The sequence below is a fragment of the Artibeus jamaicensis genome, unplaced genomic scaffold (genome assembly GCF_021234435.1).
Source record: "Artibeus jamaicensis isolate MK-2021 breed Jamaican fruit bat unplaced genomic scaffold, CSHL_Jam_final contig_1803, whole genome shotgun sequence".
Taxonomy (NCBI): domain Eukaryota; kingdom Metazoa; phylum Chordata; class Mammalia; order Chiroptera; family Phyllostomidae; genus Artibeus; species Artibeus jamaicensis.
Window position 1 is genome coordinate 4,168,263 of NW_026521356.1, and position 17,901 is coordinate 4,186,163.

General features: G+C 45.2%; 1 protein-coding gene across 4 annotated transcripts in view; it reads right to left on the reverse strand.

Moving 5' to 3' along the window:
- The window catches only part of CMTR1 (cap methyltransferase 1), a 46,955-nt gene that overhangs the window by 7,315 nt on the left and 21,739 nt on the right, over positions 1 to 17,901 (reverse strand). For 2 of the 4 annotated variants that reach the window (XM_037146208.2, XM_053671081.1), the window contains 9 exons: positions 15,656 to 15,854; positions 14,767 to 14,885; positions 12,020 to 12,116; positions 11,565 to 11,697; positions 10,683 to 10,862; positions 5,518 to 5,574; positions 4,708 to 4,765; positions 3,904 to 3,972; positions 2,845 to 2,976 (listed from right to left, as the gene is read on the reverse strand). In XM_037146208.2, coding sequence (XP_037002103.2) covers positions 2,845 to 2,976; positions 3,904 to 3,972; positions 4,708 to 4,765; positions 5,518 to 5,574; positions 10,683 to 10,862; positions 11,565 to 11,697; positions 12,020 to 12,116; positions 14,767 to 14,885; positions 15,656 to 15,854 — 1,044 coding nt within the window. The remainder of the gene's footprint in view (positions 1 to 2,844; positions 2,977 to 3,903; positions 3,973 to 4,707; positions 4,766 to 5,517; positions 5,575 to 10,682; positions 10,863 to 11,564; positions 11,698 to 12,019; positions 12,117 to 14,766; positions 14,886 to 15,655; positions 15,855 to 17,901) is intronic. The other 2 variants (XM_037146212.2, XM_037146211.2) reach the window with 2 other exon arrangements.

The window sequence follows — 17,901 nt, forward strand, 5'->3', positions numbered from 1 at the left end:
TAAAGGATCCAGAAAGCAGAGGATAAAGTGTGAGAAGACACAAGGAAAGTGAGAAAGCAAAGAGAAAATTATATAGAGAGACAACTCAGAGTGGAAAGAAAGAGCAATTATCCCTCATCACAAAATAAATCAACAACCTCTGGCCAAGATGGAGGCGTAGGTGGAAACATTGTGCCTCCTCGCACAACTAAGCCTAAAGACAACAAAGTTTTAGTAACAAAGATGCAACCAAACACAGAAAATTGAACTATACAGAAGTCCGACAACAACGAACCATTCAGCCTGGCCAGGAAGAGGGGCGGAGTCAGTGGCTCTCAGAGCGGGGTCAGGCAGGAAAAAGTGGCCAGACCGACCCAGGCACACAGGCAGTGGTTGGCAGATTCCAGAGGTGGCAATGGGCGAACCCAGTGGGTACCCAAGGTGGCTGGCTAACTGCAGTCACACATTCACACTCAGATAAACCAGGCGAAGGAGCAAGCAGTGAGACAGACTGCACAAGCTAGGGTCCCAGCGAGGGGAATTAAAGCCTAAAAGCACCAATTGGAAAAACTTTCAGGGTCAAGGTGCAGGGAGAGGCTCCTAGGCTCAGAGAGAGTTCAACAGAGAGACCCACAGGGTCCTGGAGGGTACGCAGGCCCACACATCCGGGAACCAGCACCAGGGGGGCCTGGTTTGCTTGCGGGAAGCAGCAGAGGGGACCAAAATCTGAGAGAAAGCAGAACAAACACCATTGTCCCTCTCTGACCCTGCCCCCACATACAGTGTCACAACCCAGCAACTGGGTCACCCCACCCTGGTGAACACCTAAGGCTCCGCCCCTCATACATAACAGGCGTGAACAGACCAAAACATTATGGCTCAAGAATTACAGCTCAAAACCCCAGAGCCAATACTTTTAAGCAACCAAGAGATAGCCAACTTATCACATGCACAGTTCAAAACACTGGTGATCAGGATGTTCACAGAACTGGTTGATTTTAGTCACAAATTAGAGGAACTAATGAAGGCTAAACTAAGTGAAATGAAGGGAAATGCACAGGAAACCAATAGTGATGGAAAGGAAACTGGGACTCAAATCAAGGGAGTGGACCAGAAGGAAGAAAAAAAATGACCAAACAGGCCCTGGCTGGTATAGCTCAGTGGATTGAGTGCGGGCCTCAGAACCAGACAATTGAGGTTCGATTCCCAGCCAGGGCACATGCCTGGGTTGCAGGCCACTTCCCAGCAGGGGGCACACAAAAGGCAACCATACATTGATGTTTCTCTCCCTCTCTCCTTCCTTTCCCCTCTACAGATAAATAAATAAATAAATCTTAAAAAAATGACCAAACAGAAAAATATGAAGAAACAAGAATTCAAAATAAGGAGGAGAGGCTAAGGAACCTCCAGGACATCTTTAAACCTTCCAACATCCGAATTATAGGGGTACCAGAAAGGGAAGAGGGACAGCCACCAGTGGAAAACTTATTTGAACAAATAATAAAGGAGAATTTCCCTAATCTGGCAAAGGAAATAGACTTCCAAGAAGTCCAGGAAACTCAGAGAATCCCAAAGAAGTTGGACCCAAGAAGGAACACACCAAGGCACATCATAATTGCACTACCCAAGATTAAAATGAAGGAAAGAATCTTAGAAGCAGCAAGACATAAGGGGACAGTCATTTACAAAGGAGTTCCCATCAGACTGTCAGCTGATTTCTCAAAAGAGACCTTACAGGCAAGAAGGGGCTGGAAAGAAGTATTCCAAGTCATGAAATTCAGAGACCTACAACCAAGATTGCTCTATCCAGCAAAACTTTCATTTAGAATGGAAGGACAGACAAAGTGCTTCTCAGATAAGATCAAGTTCAAGGAGTTCATCATCACCAAGCCCTTATTATATGAAATGTTAAAGGGACTTATCTAAGAAAAAGAAGACAAAAAATTTGAACAGTGAAAGGACAGCAAACTCACAGTTATTAACAACCACACCTAAAACAAAAGCAAACTAAGAGGAGAGCTAGATCAGGAGCAGAGTCACAGAAATGGAGATCACATGGAGGGTTAGCAACAGGGGAGTGGGAGGAGGAGAAGGGGGGAGAAAGTACAGAAAATAAGTAGCATAGATGGTAGGTAGAAAATAGACAGGGGGAGGGCAATAATAGTATGGGAAATATAGAATCTAAAGAACTTGTGACACATGGACTTAAACTAAAGGGGGAATGGTGGGGGAGGGGGTGTGCAGGGTGGAGGGGAATGAAGGGGGGGAATGGGACAACTGTAATGGCGTAATAAGTACAATATATTAAAAATAAAAATAAAATAAAATAAAATAAAATAAAATAAAATAAAAAAGCAGCTAAAAAATACCTAGCAGGCCCACCAGGGCCCTCAATGCACAGAGATGACCCAATCAAGTAACTCACAGAACCGTCAAGGCTTTCCTTCAGCTCATTTTAGATTCCTAGGGCCCCAGAGTTGAAGACAGGTAGTGGCTTTGCCGGAAGTGATGAAATGGGATGCCAGTGGTGTTGCAAAGAAATGGTTACATTGGCCCAAGCCAGATTAGCCCACTGACCATCCTACTAGCCTTGGAAGTTCCGTATCACAAGAAAAAAGGCAGTATTCCCTTTAGCAATTCACAGAGATGAATAAGCAAATACATAAATAAATGAGATAATGAAAACACTTGGCTAACTCAGAGGAAGAAAAGGAAGTTTCAAGAAATACCTCCTTGGGGTCAAAGCCCCAATTCCTCAGTGCCAAGAGAACATGCACTGAGTCGGGCAGGCAGCTGTCTAGGTTCCCAGACAAAAGGCAAGGTTCCGCCACCCATCACTGGGTAGGAAGCCAGCTGCAGACTTACCCCCAGGCCAAGGAGGAACTTCTGCTCACTGCCAGACACCATGCAGCGGTAGTCGAGCACTGGGCGGATCTTCTCCAAGGTTTTGGAGGTGAGCAGCGTGGGCTTATAGCTGAAGATGTCAATCTCAGTGCCCTGCAGCCCCGGGTCAGAGAAAACACGGCTGGGTTGGGGGAAGGGACAGGCACTCAGTATGGGTGCCTGTACACGGGTGGGGGCAGGCTGGGAGAGGTAAGGACAGGAAGCGCCTGCTCTCTGAACCATCCCCTGCACCCCTGCTCTCCCTAACCAAGCACTTCTTGGGAGCTAGTTCCATCTGCCTGGAGTGTTCCTTTAGGACCTATTACGGAAGGCTGGGAAAGGAAACAACGCCACGCCTCCAGTACAGATCAATTTACCTGAGCTATAAGCAAATGTCACCAGAATACAAAAGCCAACCCCTCAATAAAACTGAAGGCAAGGACTCACCAGCAGCTGACACGAGAGCACTTAAGTGATATCTCCACCCCATTCAAAAAAATGGACACATGACACATGAGGCTTCAAACTCATTCTCAAAACCAGCACAATGGCCCATGATCTGGGCCCGATTTAAATGAAACCCAGAGAAGAGCTGGAAGTCAGGTGGTAGGAAAGAAACAAGGCAGAAGAAATCCAAGGACCAACCTACCAGAAATAGGTCAGGGAGCCCGTTGCAAAGCTCTCCTGGCAGCCCCTCCTTGGCCCCCTGCTCAGTTCCCCAGACCAAGATCACCCCACATTTAATGTCTCCCCTGCAGGCAAATCTCACGGGACCCTACACTTGCTAGTGACTGTCTGCACCATCCTTTGGGCGGCAGGAATGATGAACACAGCACATCTCAGGACAAAAGTCTTTAGACAGCCTGATGGGCTCCTGGGAAACTCAACACTCCATGCTGCAGGCTGCCCCTCAGCCTGGCCCCTTGGCACCGGGTGGTGCCTGCACAAACCCTTTGGAGGCCAGGCATCTGGGGTCGCAATGATACTTTCCACATGTAGACGTAGGCCTCTCTTTTTATTTTTGCCAGATACCACACTTACCTGAATTAGCTCGAAGAACTTAGACTTTGGGTCTGAGGAAGAAGGAGCAACTCGAGCCTGGTCTGGGATCTGAAAACAGATAGCAAAGAGCTTGGATTTTCAAATGTACTTTTTTAAAAGTATTTTTCAAATATTTTATTTATTTTTAGACAAAGGGGAGGAGAGGAGAGAAAGAGAAGGAAAGAAACATCAATGTGTGGTTGCCTCTGGTGCACCCTGCTACCAGGGACCTGGCCTGCAACCCAGGCATGTGTCCTGACTAGGAATTGAACTGGCGACCCTTTGATTCATAGGCCAAACGCAATCCACTGAGCCTCACCAGCCAGGTGAGGCTACTTCTGACCAAGGCTGCGTTAGTCTATGTGGGCGAGGGGACAGGTCAGAGGAGTGGGGAGGAGGAAGTGGCACGGAGCACAGGAGACCACAGGGCGGGGGTGGAGGGGGACAGTGCAGTCACTGCTCCCTTTCGGGCCTGTGGTAGCACACCCCATGTGCCACTTCCTTTTCTCTGCAGCTGTCTGTGGTCGGTGTTGCCACTTAGGACAGCCAGCAGTGACACGAGACCTATTCACCCACCACTCTTGGCCTTTATGACCCAGCTGCAGGGCCAAACTGGCAGTGAAAGGGCCAAGGAGGTAAAAGCCAATAATGATGAAACTTCCAGCTCTGGAATGCTGTGAGGGAGGGCAGACATGTTCACGAGGCAAAAGAAAGACCTTAACGTGAAATGCTTGGGAGTCAAACCTATTCTTCTCTACAGCTTCCCTGCCCTGGAGGGACAAGGGGCTAGGGCGAGATGCTCACCTCCCAAAGACGAAGGCACTGTTTCCGGATCTCTGCCTGCCGAGGCTCACTCAAGGTCCTGGGAAAATAAAGACAGCAAGTGATTAAAACCTCCATGAGGTACAAGGAGTGTGCCTCTCTGCACCCCTCAGAACCCAAGAGAGAAGCAGCCCACATGCATAAATGTGTGTGCGTACACAGAGGCCATGCTACCGTCAGCCCAGAGAGCTTATCACAGGCCCATGGTTCTGCCTCCTGAAGACGGGAGTTCAGATGTACACAAAAGGGGATGACCTTCCCTCACTGCCACAACGGGAAAGGAGACTCCCCGTCTGACCACCTGGACACCCGCCAGGGTTCCCCACACACCCTCCCTCCAGTTACCCAAGGGTACATCCTGATTCCTCCTCTGCTGACACAGGCCCCAATAAATCCATCCTGGTGGACATCACTATGCCACAGAAAGATGAATTAGCTTATGCTTGCCCCGACTAGAGATATTCCCTAACCAGTCCTACTTTTCCTCTCTGAGCACTCTTTATTCTGTGTCTCCTGAGTGATGTATTCTACGCCCTCTGATACACAGTTAATAACTTTTCCTGTATCCTCTTCCTAGAATCTTATCTTCCCAAAGACATCATAAAGCCTTGGAGGGCAAGGTTCATCATGCCATATGTTTCTCTGACATCCTTCACAGACCACAGCAGAGTAGGAGATAAAAGAGTACAAATTTTTAAATGTTTGCTGAAATGAAATAAAGAGCTCAGGGGGAGGAGCAAAATGAAGAGATCCTCCTTTGAAGTGAAATTCTAGAGCATGGGCAAGACTCACGTGTCTTGAACAAAGGCATGGATTTTGGCCAGAGCTTTGATCTGCAGACTACAGTGTCTAGAAGGGAAAAAAAAAAAATCTCAGAAGGATTACCAAAAACACAGCCAAAAGACATCAGGACAGACAAGTTTAGCAGGAACAATCACCATCTATATTTAGGGGAGAGACTGAGAGTTGATACAGAACCCCTTCAACCACACCCCAAAGTATGGTTACATGGGCCTCCTGAAGGCTGATGGTAAAGTAGAAAAAAGAATCAGATTCTTCATACACTCAGGTCCTGCTAAAAGGATGGTTCTGATCCCATCCTTACTAAGGTGAAAGCACTGGTGAACTGATTCTAAATAAAGCAACAACAAAGCACAGACCTAGTTTACAGACTAAACTGACTTAATCCATAAACACTAACAGCTGCTCTTTTTATTCTAGTCTCCATTTTTCTTTTACATACACTGTCTGGAATTTAATAAAGACATATAAAACCTGTGCTACAGCAAGAAAAGATGACCCACTGATGAGAAAGAAAACAGTGCAACAGAGCAAGATCCAGAGATGGTCCAAATGTTGGAATTATCAGACAGGGCCTGTACAATAACTGAAAAACACCTTAAAGGATCTACTAGAAAAGGTGTACAACATGCATAAACAGATGAAGAATATCAACAGAAATATATAAACGATATTTTTAAAGCAAATAAAATTAGACTTAATAGGATGTTAGAGTTAAAGAATGACTCTGATGGGCTCACCAGCAGACTGAACACAGTAGAGGAAAGAATCAGTGAACCTGACAGATAAAAACTCAAACTAAAACATAAAAAAAGTGAACACCCTAACAAAGCATGTGAGCTCTGTGGATAATAACAAATAATGTAACATAAATATAACCGGAATCTCAGAAGCAGAGGAAAGAAAGGACAAATATAATGACAAGATAGTAACTAAGAATTTCCCCAAATTGATGAATAAAGTCAATCTACAGACCCAAAGTAAAAAGAACAACCCCAAGCAGAATCCACACTGAAAAAAAGAAGCCATATACAAACATAAAACACATCATGTTCAACATGCTGGAAACAAAAGATACAGAGAAAAGCACAAATGAAACAGACACACAGGGAAACAATGGCAACACTACTGACTGACTTCTAATCAAAAACCAAGGAAAGCAGAGAACAGTATCTTTAAAGTGCTGAAAGAAAAATATGACCAACTTCGAAATCTATATCCAATGAAAATATCCTTCAAAAGTGAAAAGTAAATAAAAACATTTTCAAAAGACAAAAGCTGAGGGAGTTAGTCTCCAGCGAGTGCACTACAAACACAGGCTAAAAGAAATCCTTCAGGGTGAAGAGAGATGATTCCACACAGAAACCTGGCTCTGCAGGAAGCAATGCAGAACACCGAAATGGGAACGTCAGTAAATACCAAGAAACCTTTAAAAATAAATAAGTAAGAATAAATACTCACACACATATATCTTTAAATCTCTTTAAAAGACTGTTAGACTGGCCGGGTGGCTCAGTTGGTTAGAGCGTTATCCTGATACAGCAAGGTTGTGGGTTCGACCCTTGGTGAGAGCACATACAGGAATCAACCAATGAATGCATGAATAAGTGGAACAACAAAATTGATGTTTCTCTTTCTCAAATCAATAAATAATTTTTTAATAAAAAATAAAAGACTATAGATTGTTTAAAATAAAAAGGGCAATGTAAAGTAAGATTTTTATATAAAACAGGAGCACAAAGGAAGGAGAATTACAAAAGCATGTTTACATCTGGAGAGGTTCTTACACTATTCATAAAGCAGAACACTTTTTGAAGACGCTATGACAAACTGAAGACACACACCGTAATCTCTGGAGTTAACTGCAACATAACATACAAAGAGCATAAAAAGAAAACCCCAAGAAGATAAAAAAGACACACTACTAACACACTTCATTTGCTTCCCCGAAGGAACAGAGAAACAGAAGGCAGGGTAAACAGAAACCAAACAACCAAGACAAGGGATTTAAACCCAAACATATCAATAACTGCAGTCCGTGTAAAAGTACTGAACACCCCAATTACAAGGTAGAGCCTGGCCTTTGCCAAGTCGCTCAGTTGGTTGGAGTGTCCAACCAAAAGATTTCAGGTTCATTCCCCAGTCAGGGCACATAATGGAGGCAGCCAATTGATATCCTCGCCCCACCCCCCACAAAATCAATAAACATATCCTCAGGTGAGGATTTAAAAAAAGAGAGAGAGACTGTTACACTAGATAAAAAAGGTTGGACCTACCATATGTTACTTATTTTAAATATTTTACTTTTTTATTTTCAGAGAGAGGGGAAGAGAGGGAGAAAGAGAGGGAGAAAGACATCAGTTGCCCCTAACACACCCCCAACCAGGAACCTAGCCCACAACCTAGGCATGTGCCCTGACAGGGAATAGAACCAGTGACCTTTCAGTTCATGGGACAATGCCCAACCTGCCAAGCCACACCAGTCAGGACCCAACCATATGTTTTTTACAAACACAAAGACAAATTGAAAATAAAAAGACATGAAAAGATAAACCACATAAATAGTGAACAAAGGAAAGATGATGTGGCTACATTGCTATCAGACAAGTAGACTTCAAGACTAAGGGTATACCTCAGATAAGGAAGGACACGCCACACTGACAGAAGGTCAATTTGTTAAGAAGAAAAAATAACCTTAAATGTGTGTGTGCCTGCTAATAACAAAGACCCCAAATATGTGAAGGAAAACTAAAAAATAGACAAATCATTTTAACATCCTTCTTTAAGCTACCGATAGCAGTAGTCAGTATCAGTTAAGATATGTAAGATCTGAAAATCACTATGAACCAACTTGACCAAATTAATGTTCATAAAACACTATACTCAATAATAGCAGTTGGAGTATTCACAAAGATAGATCACAGGATAGGCCAGAAAAAAAATCTCAGTAAGTTTCAAAGGATGAAAATCATAGAGTATATCTTAGAAATCCCAAAATATCTGGATATTGAATATCACATATCTATATAATCCATAAATCAAAGAACAAATTGTAAGAAAATTTTTTAAAATATTTTGAATGATGTAATGATGAAAAAAAGATATCAAAATGTGGGAGACTCAGCTAAACAGTCCTTAAAGGAAAATTTAATATAGATACATGTAAATGCTATGAATAATTGATTAAGTAAAATAAAATTATTAATTCCTTTTTTAAAAATATAGTTATTTATTTTTAGAGAGACAGGAAGGGAGGGAGAAAGAGAGAGAGAGAAACATCAATGTAGGAGGGGAACAGCAGTCAGTTGCCTCTCTCATGCATCCCGACTGGGCACCTGCTCCACAACCCAGGCATGTGCCTCCAATGGGAATTGAACCAAAAACCTCCTCTTTATAGGATTGCACCCAACCAAGCCACAGTGGTCAAGGCTAATTCCTTTATGCTTCTTAATTTGGGCTCAATTTGCTTTTCTTTTTCTAACTTCTTGATTTTTAGGCTCTTTTTCTTTTTATATATTTATGTATAAATTACAGGATTATAAAGAGAAATATATAGCACTTAAATACACATATATATTTAAACCAGACGAGAACTTCAAAAGAGTAGAGATTTAGAGACTAATATCCCTAATGATCATAGACACAAAAATCATTAATATGTAATAAGATATAACATATATTAAATCAAATATATATTATATTTGATAATATAATAAATCAAATATAGCAACATATTAGAGTGTAACTCATGACCAACTTGACTTAATCTAAAAACACAAGATCTGGCCCTGGCTGGTGTAGCTCAGTGGATTGAGCACAGGCCTGGGAACCAAGCAACCACAGTTTGGGATTGATTCCCAGTCGGGGCACATGCCTCGGTCGCAGGCCAGTTCCCAGCAGGGGACACACAAGAGGCAACCATACATTGATATTTCTCTCTCTCTCTCCTTCCCTTCCCCTCTAAAGATAAATAAATAAAATCTTTAAAAAATATAAAAATAAAAACACAAGATCTGTTTGCCATTTGGAAATCATCAATGTGATTCACTATAAATGAAATAGAAGAAAAATAATTTCTATAGATACATAAAAAATATTTGACAAAATTAAACATCTAGGCATAGTAAAAATTCTCAGCAAACAAAGGAATAGAAGAAAACTTTGTCAACCTGATAAAAGATATCTACGAAAAACCTACAGCTAACACCATATTTGATGGGTAAAGATTTCACACTTAAAATCAAGAACAAGGCTAGGGCGTCTGCTCTCATCACTTCAATTGAACATCACACTGGAGGAACCAGAGGTGCAACGAAGCAAGGAAAAAAAAGAGAAACACCATTAGGATCCAGCAATTCCTCTTCTGAGTATTTACCCAAAATAACTGAAACTGGGATCTTGAAAAGATATTAGCATCCCTATGTTCACTGTACCATTATTCAAAACAGCCAAGATGCGGAAACAACCTAAATGTCCATGGACAGAGGAATGGATAGAATGACCTTATTCAGTCCCCCAAGAAAGCACTTCCACAGACTCACTGCTACTATACAGCTCTCCAACCTACCACAAAAAAACTTGTTTCTCACGCGTGCCCCTAAAAAACTGAGCCAACTGTCACAACTTTATATTACCACTACCCAGGAGGAGGAGAAACAATTAAACAAGGTTTAAAAACAAAACAAAAAACACACACACAACAGCAGCATTCAAATCACCCATCTGGGGAACTCATGAACTGGCAAAGGCTTTAGTATCAAAACTTCCAAAGCCTGTCATGTACTTGTTTCCAGCTACCTCCCGCCTCCAATCAGGGGCTCCACAAGCCAACAACCACAACAGCCTGTTACAAACAAGCAATTAAAGGGAAATTACTCCCACCACAAGGGCCACAAGAGGAGGCTGCTCTTCAGGCCCCCAGGGCAGAGCTATGGCACCCAGGCTCCCACTGGCCGCCCTCGTGAAAGGGCGTGGGAGCAGGATGAGAGTCTCTAAGGTATTCTAAGTCCCAGGGGCCCAAGAACAAGCAGACCAAATCCAATTACCAATTTTTCAGGGTTGACAAACTGATACCAAGAGCCAATCATGTAGTCCTTCATTCTCTGGCCTTCCCTAATACCCTAGTGGTGCCAACAACAAATACCTGGTTTGCTTACCTCTCATTGGACCGTATCATATAGTCAGTAAATTCATGGTCTCCCTTGATCACTTCCAAAGGGACCACAAGGTTGACATCGGAATCAGTATTTCGCAGCTGGTTGAGTTTAATATTGACTGAGAAGAGGTACTCCCGCACATCATCTACGCCCACCTTCAGGCCCTTGCACACCACATACCTGGCAGGAGAAAAATTTCACTCCACGAACAAGGACTTTCTGCCAACATTCCTCCTCCCCAGACCCCTGGAGTCATGAAGTTTAACAGCCTTAAGTCTATGTACAAGGAACAGCACAGACTCTGTGCTGCAAAAGTTCACCTCAAATCCTTCTTTTTTATGTTGGACTATATTTCTAGTCTTTATGGCTGTGGTTCCCAAGGGCCCTGTGCCAAGCTGCCTGCATCACCATCACCTGGGGATTCTGATAAATTAAAGACTCATCAATCAGACGTTCCAGGGATGGGGCTCGGAAATCTTGTGTTTTTAACAGGCCACCTAGCAATTCAGTTTGGCCGCATTTTCTCACACTGTGCATGGCACTGTGTCCTGCCTAGGAGGCTTCTGACTGGTGGTCCCTTTGCCCTGGCCCAACCCATGTTTCTCCAGGTGTCCCTTCCATTGGTCACCTCCTCCTTCCTGGGCCAACCCAAGGATCCCCCCACGTAAGTGTGGTGAATAAGGCTTGTAAAGGAGGAGGCAGAGACTGAACTGGCATATCACAGACCCACTAAAGGTCCAAATCCTGACTCCTCTGGGCTTAATCACTTCTTTCGAGTCAAGGTTTTTAATGTAGCTTGAGGGAACATGCCAGAGATGCACCAGGATGTGTGTTCTGACATTTAGCCAACTACTCGGATTAAAATGGAAAGGAAAACCTCACCTCTCTGAGTTGGCAGGACGGCTGGTAATCGGCTTAAACAGACATACTCGTTCAAAGCAGCAGTACAGCAGGTAGATGAGCCCCACGCTGAATGGTGTGAACAAGTCAAAGGTTTTACAGATGAAGTGGCCTCCTGGATTAGAGAAAAAACACCTGTCAGTAGGTTCTAGTCCAGGAGGTAGGTAAGGTGATCTCAGGGAATAAATGTGACCAAGTCAGGGACTCAGAACCTAGGTCCATCAAATGTCAGAGGCAGTTTAAGGGGTTCATTTAGTTTTAGAGGGGGACTTAGAGGATTCTGCAGCACTTTCTTCCCTAAACTCCTCATTCAGTCACCCGTCACCTAACACAAGCAGGTTTCTTTTTTTAACTTCTGAGCCCACACTCATGCATGCTCTTTGCTAATGGGGCCTCCAGCGGGTCCTGGGATGGGGAGATGGCTGAGGGAGTGTCACCTGTCCGGACCACAGAGAGTGCCATGAGGAACTGACAGAGCAGCAGCTGCTTGCTCAGGATCTCTTGCAGGTTCTCCTGTCCCTCCACAGAGAAACCCTGAAATGGCAGCACAAGAACTGGGGTGGGAAACAGAAGTGAAGACGACTGCAAAAACATCTCTCATCTTCATTAAGATTTCTTCAAGTGTTTTCATGGATCTCCACCACCTGACTGATAAAGATACAGCTCGGCATTTGAATTATTTTGGCAGGTCATATGGTTCATTATGAACAGGACCTAGGCCTGACAACTGGACCAGTGCCATCTGCTCTAACACACCCAGAGGGTGGAACCAAGTCTGGTTTTCCAAGGAGGTGGTCCAGCAACACTCACTTAAGAATCCAAGGGAAGGCCCTGGCTGATGTAGCTCAGTGGATTGAGCGTGGGCCTGTGAACCAAAGGGATGCTGGTTTGATTCCAAGTCGGGGCACGTGCCTGGGTTGCAGGCCAGTTCCCAGCAGGGGACACACTAGAGGCAACCGTACATTGATATTTCTCTCCCTCTCTCCTTCCCTTTCCCTCTAAAGATAAAATCTTAAAAAAAAAAAAATCCGAGGGAAGAGTAAGGCAGAATAGAAGCAACGCACTGGCTAGTCACAGGCCAAATATAGGAAACGATGCTCTGGTGAGTCTGATGAGACCCAGGAAGTACGTGTGGCGCGAGTGCTCTGCTTGGCCTCCCTCAGCCTCTGTGCTGAACGCTGCACAGGCCCCGGTTTTGTGACAGAAGAAAAGTCAGCAAACCTCTGACACTCAGTGATCTCACTTTCTCTGCTGAACAAGGATTTAATCACGAAACCCACTTTCCTGTTCAAAGTTTCACCCTCTAGCTAGCAGGGTCTCTGGCCAGGACGTTTGTTCAAAGTACATATGTTGCTGTTCGGAGTGGTCTCCTCCTGTGAGAGCCCCGCAGGGAGCAGAGAGCCGAACTCACAGAGAAGAAAAGGAGGCTGAAGGCCGGGGGAGGGGAGAGCGCAGCTGTTTAATGGGCATGGTTTCAATTCTGTAAAATCAAAACATCCCGAAGATCTCTTTCAGAATAATGTTAATATATTTAACACTACTGAACTGTGTACACATACAACTGGTTGAGATGATAAATGTGTTGCATGTTTTTTACCACAATAATTTTTTAAAAGATTTTATTTCTTTATCTTCAGAGGGGAAGGGAAGGAGAGAGGGAGAGAAATGTCAATGTTTGGTTGTTTTCTGTGCGTCCTCCACTGGGAACTGGCCTGCAACCCAGGCATGTGCCCTGACTGGGAATCAAACCGCGATCCTTTGGTTTCTAGGCCTGCACTCAATCCACTGAGCTACACCAGCCAGGGCTTTAACCACAATAATTTTTTAAAAAGTAAATGAGGCTGTCATTCATTAAGCTGGCCCCAGCCAGGCCAGATTTCCCTGACTCAGTCTTACGAAGGTAGTAGCTAAATGATCCAGAAATCAAAAACGTTTAGCAGACTCTGGCTGGTGTGGACTGAATGCCAGCCTATGAATTGAAAGACTGCTGGTTCAGTTCCTGGTTGGGCCACATGCCTGGGTTGCGGGCTGGATCCCCAGGCTGGAGGGTATTTGAGAGGCAACCAATTGATATATTGTATCTCTCAATACAATACACATTGATGATTATCTCCCACTCTTTTTCCCTTTCTTCCTGTCTCTCTAAAAATGAATAATAAAATATTTTAAAAAGTGTTTAGCAATGCCTTCTAAATTGATCAATGCTTGTCAAAAATACATGCCTGTTTATAGGGTCAATCAAAAAGAAGAAGAAAAAGAGCAGCTCAGGTCACTGGTCTACACTACTGAAGAAGAAACACAACCCCTGAGTTTGCTACTCCAGCTGCCCGATTGCAACAGGGCCTCCCAAGCACTGCAAGAAACACACTGGCTGCTCAGCCGGGGCAGCCCCCGCCCCCCAGCCTGTGTTATTCCCTACTATGCACAACACTCTGAGAGCCCACGCTGGCATCCTGCACATTCCTTCATCTTTCCAGAAGCTGATACTTGAAAGGCTACCCAAGCTGTTCCAGAGGTTTTTCTCAACTCTAGCCATGTGACTCTGGAGCGACTGCCATATTCTCTGTCCCTCCTCTAGACTAAGTGGTGGCCCACTCCAGAAAAGACTACCTGTCACATCAGACTAGTGGGTGAGAAAGCAGCAGTGGGTTCCTCTCCGTACTTTAAGCAGCTGCCCAAAGAACGAGGCTCCAAGAATATTCACTTTAGCCCAGCCACTGACAGAAAGCCTGCTGTGGGTTCCCTGGAACTGCTGCCTTTGGTTATGTGCTCATCTATCAGCCCATCCAGAGGCCTAGAGGTGGCGGTGTATAAACAGCCTCTGTCAAGAGTGGCACCCAGGTGACAAACAATGGAAATGCTCTTCTCAGTTTTGCCTAGTTCACCTGAGTCATGGTCCTTACCTCACTGAATCTCACAGCCGACCAAGGCCCTTTGAAGAAGTGAGCTGAGAGGGGCCACCTGCTCCGAGCAAAGGTGTCCACAACATCATTGCCTTGACAAAGTTATCATTGAAACATATGCACAAAAGAATAGAAACATAAATCATGCATCCCTTACTATCTGAACAGTGGGCTAGCACCTTCCAGGGCAGCTAAAGGGCTAACATAATAAAACAAAAACAATTCTGAAGCCTCTGTGATAAATACCTAAAGCATCAGCCTATGGAGAGCAGAACACCTACCCCATCAGCCATCAGAAAGTGGACTCCCTTGCGATCCGTGTTATCCAGGACAAAATTCCGGAAAGCAGTGATGTTCTCTGGGCGGGTGATGTCTCCATCTCCATCGACCCCACCCTCGCCTGTAGGACACAAGATTCACATTAATCTCGTTGGTCCTATGCATCCCAAGAGCTGGGGCAAGAGCTCTCTGGGGCTGTGAAAAAGCTACCAGGTGGGTCACGAGGTCCAGGAGAAAAGCCCCTGTGAGGAGCAACTCTCTGCAGGACCCCTCTTGCAAGACTGCCTTGTAGTGATGGACCAAGAGGCAGAAACAGGGCCCTGCTGTATGTAATAAAACAGAGATGAAAAGGAGTTAACCAGCCAAAAGTCAGCAACTGAAACACAGGGCCTTCCTCCCTAAGGCCAACATTATGTTTAAAGTGCCTACATTTCAGAAGCAGTACTGACTTTCTAAGAAGGACCATTAAGAAAGGACTTAGAACCTGCTGTCAAATCACAACAATCAAGACCGAGTGGAGGGGACTGCTGCGAGGTTGCTGAGCTGTCTGTTACCAATACTTTCCACACCCCGGCCCCAGGCTGGGGTGGACATGGGGTGTGTATGTTAATAACCCTGCCAGTCCTCAGCTGGAGGTCAGGCAGTTTCATTATCTCCTGTTACCCCAGAGAAGAAAGATGGAATGAGTATGGTCTGGATGAGAGTTTGCCTAGCAGAGCGCTGAACCTGTACCCCGCAGGCCTGGGGTAAAAAGGGACAGCCCAGGGGGAACCGAGACCTTCATGGCATAGGACTAGGACCCCCAGGCTGAGAGACCTAGGAAAGAAAACATGGCAAGTGGACAGTAGCTGCTACTGACCTAAAGTCCCCTTGTACCCTCTGTGTCCCTACCATAGTAAGGTTCAAAGAGTTCGCTGGAGGCTGAATAGAAGTCCTCCAGCTTGAAGTCATTTGGGCCCTTCAGAGTCATTCCGAAGCCCTTCGCGTGCCACTTCTTCCTCCACAGCACGTACTCCGAGAAGCCACCTGGGCCTGCACAGACATCAGCGAAGTACAGAAGCTCGGCTTCCCGGTCCTTTACCAGAGGTTTCTGCAAAGGCAAGTGGAAAACAAGGGAGAAAGAGAAAAGAGATGGCTCAGTGGGGAGCAGGCAGGGAGTGAAATCACCCTTTCCCCAAGCACGAGGCAGAGTTCCTGCCAGGACCACGACACCCAGGAAATGCAACTCTGTGACCGTCACCCTCCGGAGTTGCCCATCCCCACCTTGAAATACCCCTGATGCCTTCCCCACCAACAGGCCTAGCTCAGACTCCTCATAAACACATCTTAATGGGCACCTGAGTGTGCATTTTTTGTTTCTCGGCCTCTTTTCTTCACTATATCCTGCCTTACAAGAGTCCTACTGAGCAGAATTGATGCATTACACACAGGAAGAGACACCAAGACACACTGTCCTGTTCCCAACCAGTGTGCAGCAAAGGAAAACCGGGAGCCATTTGGCCTGAGTGCCAGACTCGGGTCTTGCTGTCCAACCCATGTCTGGCGACTCTGAAGTCGTCGGCCTCAGCCACAGCACCTACCTACCTTCCCAGACCACAGCCTCTGCTTCCCTGCTCCCCTTCCTCCTAGGCTCTTCCTTTTCTTTCAATTAACTTTTTATTTTGTAATAATTTTAGGTTTACAGAAAAGTTGCAAAGACAGAGCTCTCGTACACCCTTCACCCAGTTTCCAGTTTTACTGACATCTTACACTGCCATTTGTCAAAACCAAGAAACTAACATTGGTACTCGATTATTGACTAAACTCAGACTTGATTCAGATTCCACTAGAGTCCTTGTTCTGCTCCAGGATCTAAGACACCACAGGGCATTTGGTCTCCTCCTTTTTAACACCCCTCTCTTCTCTTGCCTGTGCCTCTCTGGTAGCTGGGGGCCTGGACGGTGCACAGCTGGCAGCGGACGAGACAGAGGGAAAAGGAAACATAGGTGTGCAGCTTCCAGAGCACCCTCAGAACACCCACAGCTCAGAAATAACTACATTATAATAACCATTTGAATTTTTGTTGGATTATAGTTTGGGCCACTTGAGTAGCTTTAACTCTTAATCTAAAATTCGTGCTAAACGCAGCACTGACCTGTGTTGTGTTTAACACTTCTCTTTTACACACCTGGTCCCCGGACGGGGACTCTCCTTGCCCCGACCCTCCACAGTGGAGAGAAGGCCCCATCTCCAACAAGAGGTTGGGCTCTAGGTAGTGGCAGAGGAGGGCCCTGACGAAGGGGCTCAGGCAGCTTGGCCTGTGCTCTCTACAGACTGACACGGCCCAGTGCTCTCCAGAGTTCTGTAACCACCAGATAAAGATCAGAAAGCTTTAGGGAAAACAGTTTTAAGAAAGAAATAGAAAAACTAACATCCACAATTCAGTCCATTTCTAGGTGACAAAGGTGTTCCCTCTGACTATAGCTATCTAGCTTTATCAAAAACAGTGAATATGTTTCTGGAATAAGTGACTTTAGCTAAAAACACACTTCACTATCCTGCGACAAGCCCACCCAGGCATGCTATGCAGTATCAGTTCCTTCGTCCCTTCCCTACCACTCTGCCCCATTCCTTGTTCCTAAGCCATCAACGGCTCATATATTTGGATTATATTCATTTGCACACACAAAAGACCTAATGGCACTTACCAAGAACATCATGTAGCACTTTCCCGACAGTACAGCAGTAATGAGCCGGGGGTCACAAGCCTAAGGCCTGCACAGGCTGGACACTGGTCCTCACCACAGGGTGGGCCCCAGTGCCCCAGGCCCAGGCTCTAGCCTCTCCGGGTGGGCAGCTGGCCCAAAGGAAGATTAGGGGAAGAAAGGGGTGTACACCAACAAAAGCATCTCACCTCCAAAAAGAGACGGTAACTATGATCTCATTCTGTGATTTCAAGACTTGGGGCCCTCACAGGCCACAGCCAGAAGGACCTGTCATAGAAAGGACAGCTGGGGTTTTCACCTCTGCTACCTACTGGCTGTGTAGTCACCAGCAAGCACACAATTTATGCTTTGAAGTTCAAGCTTCCTCAACTATAAACTGGGACTAATGTAGGTTATTTAAGACTGCTGTAGGATTAAATAAATTACCAAATG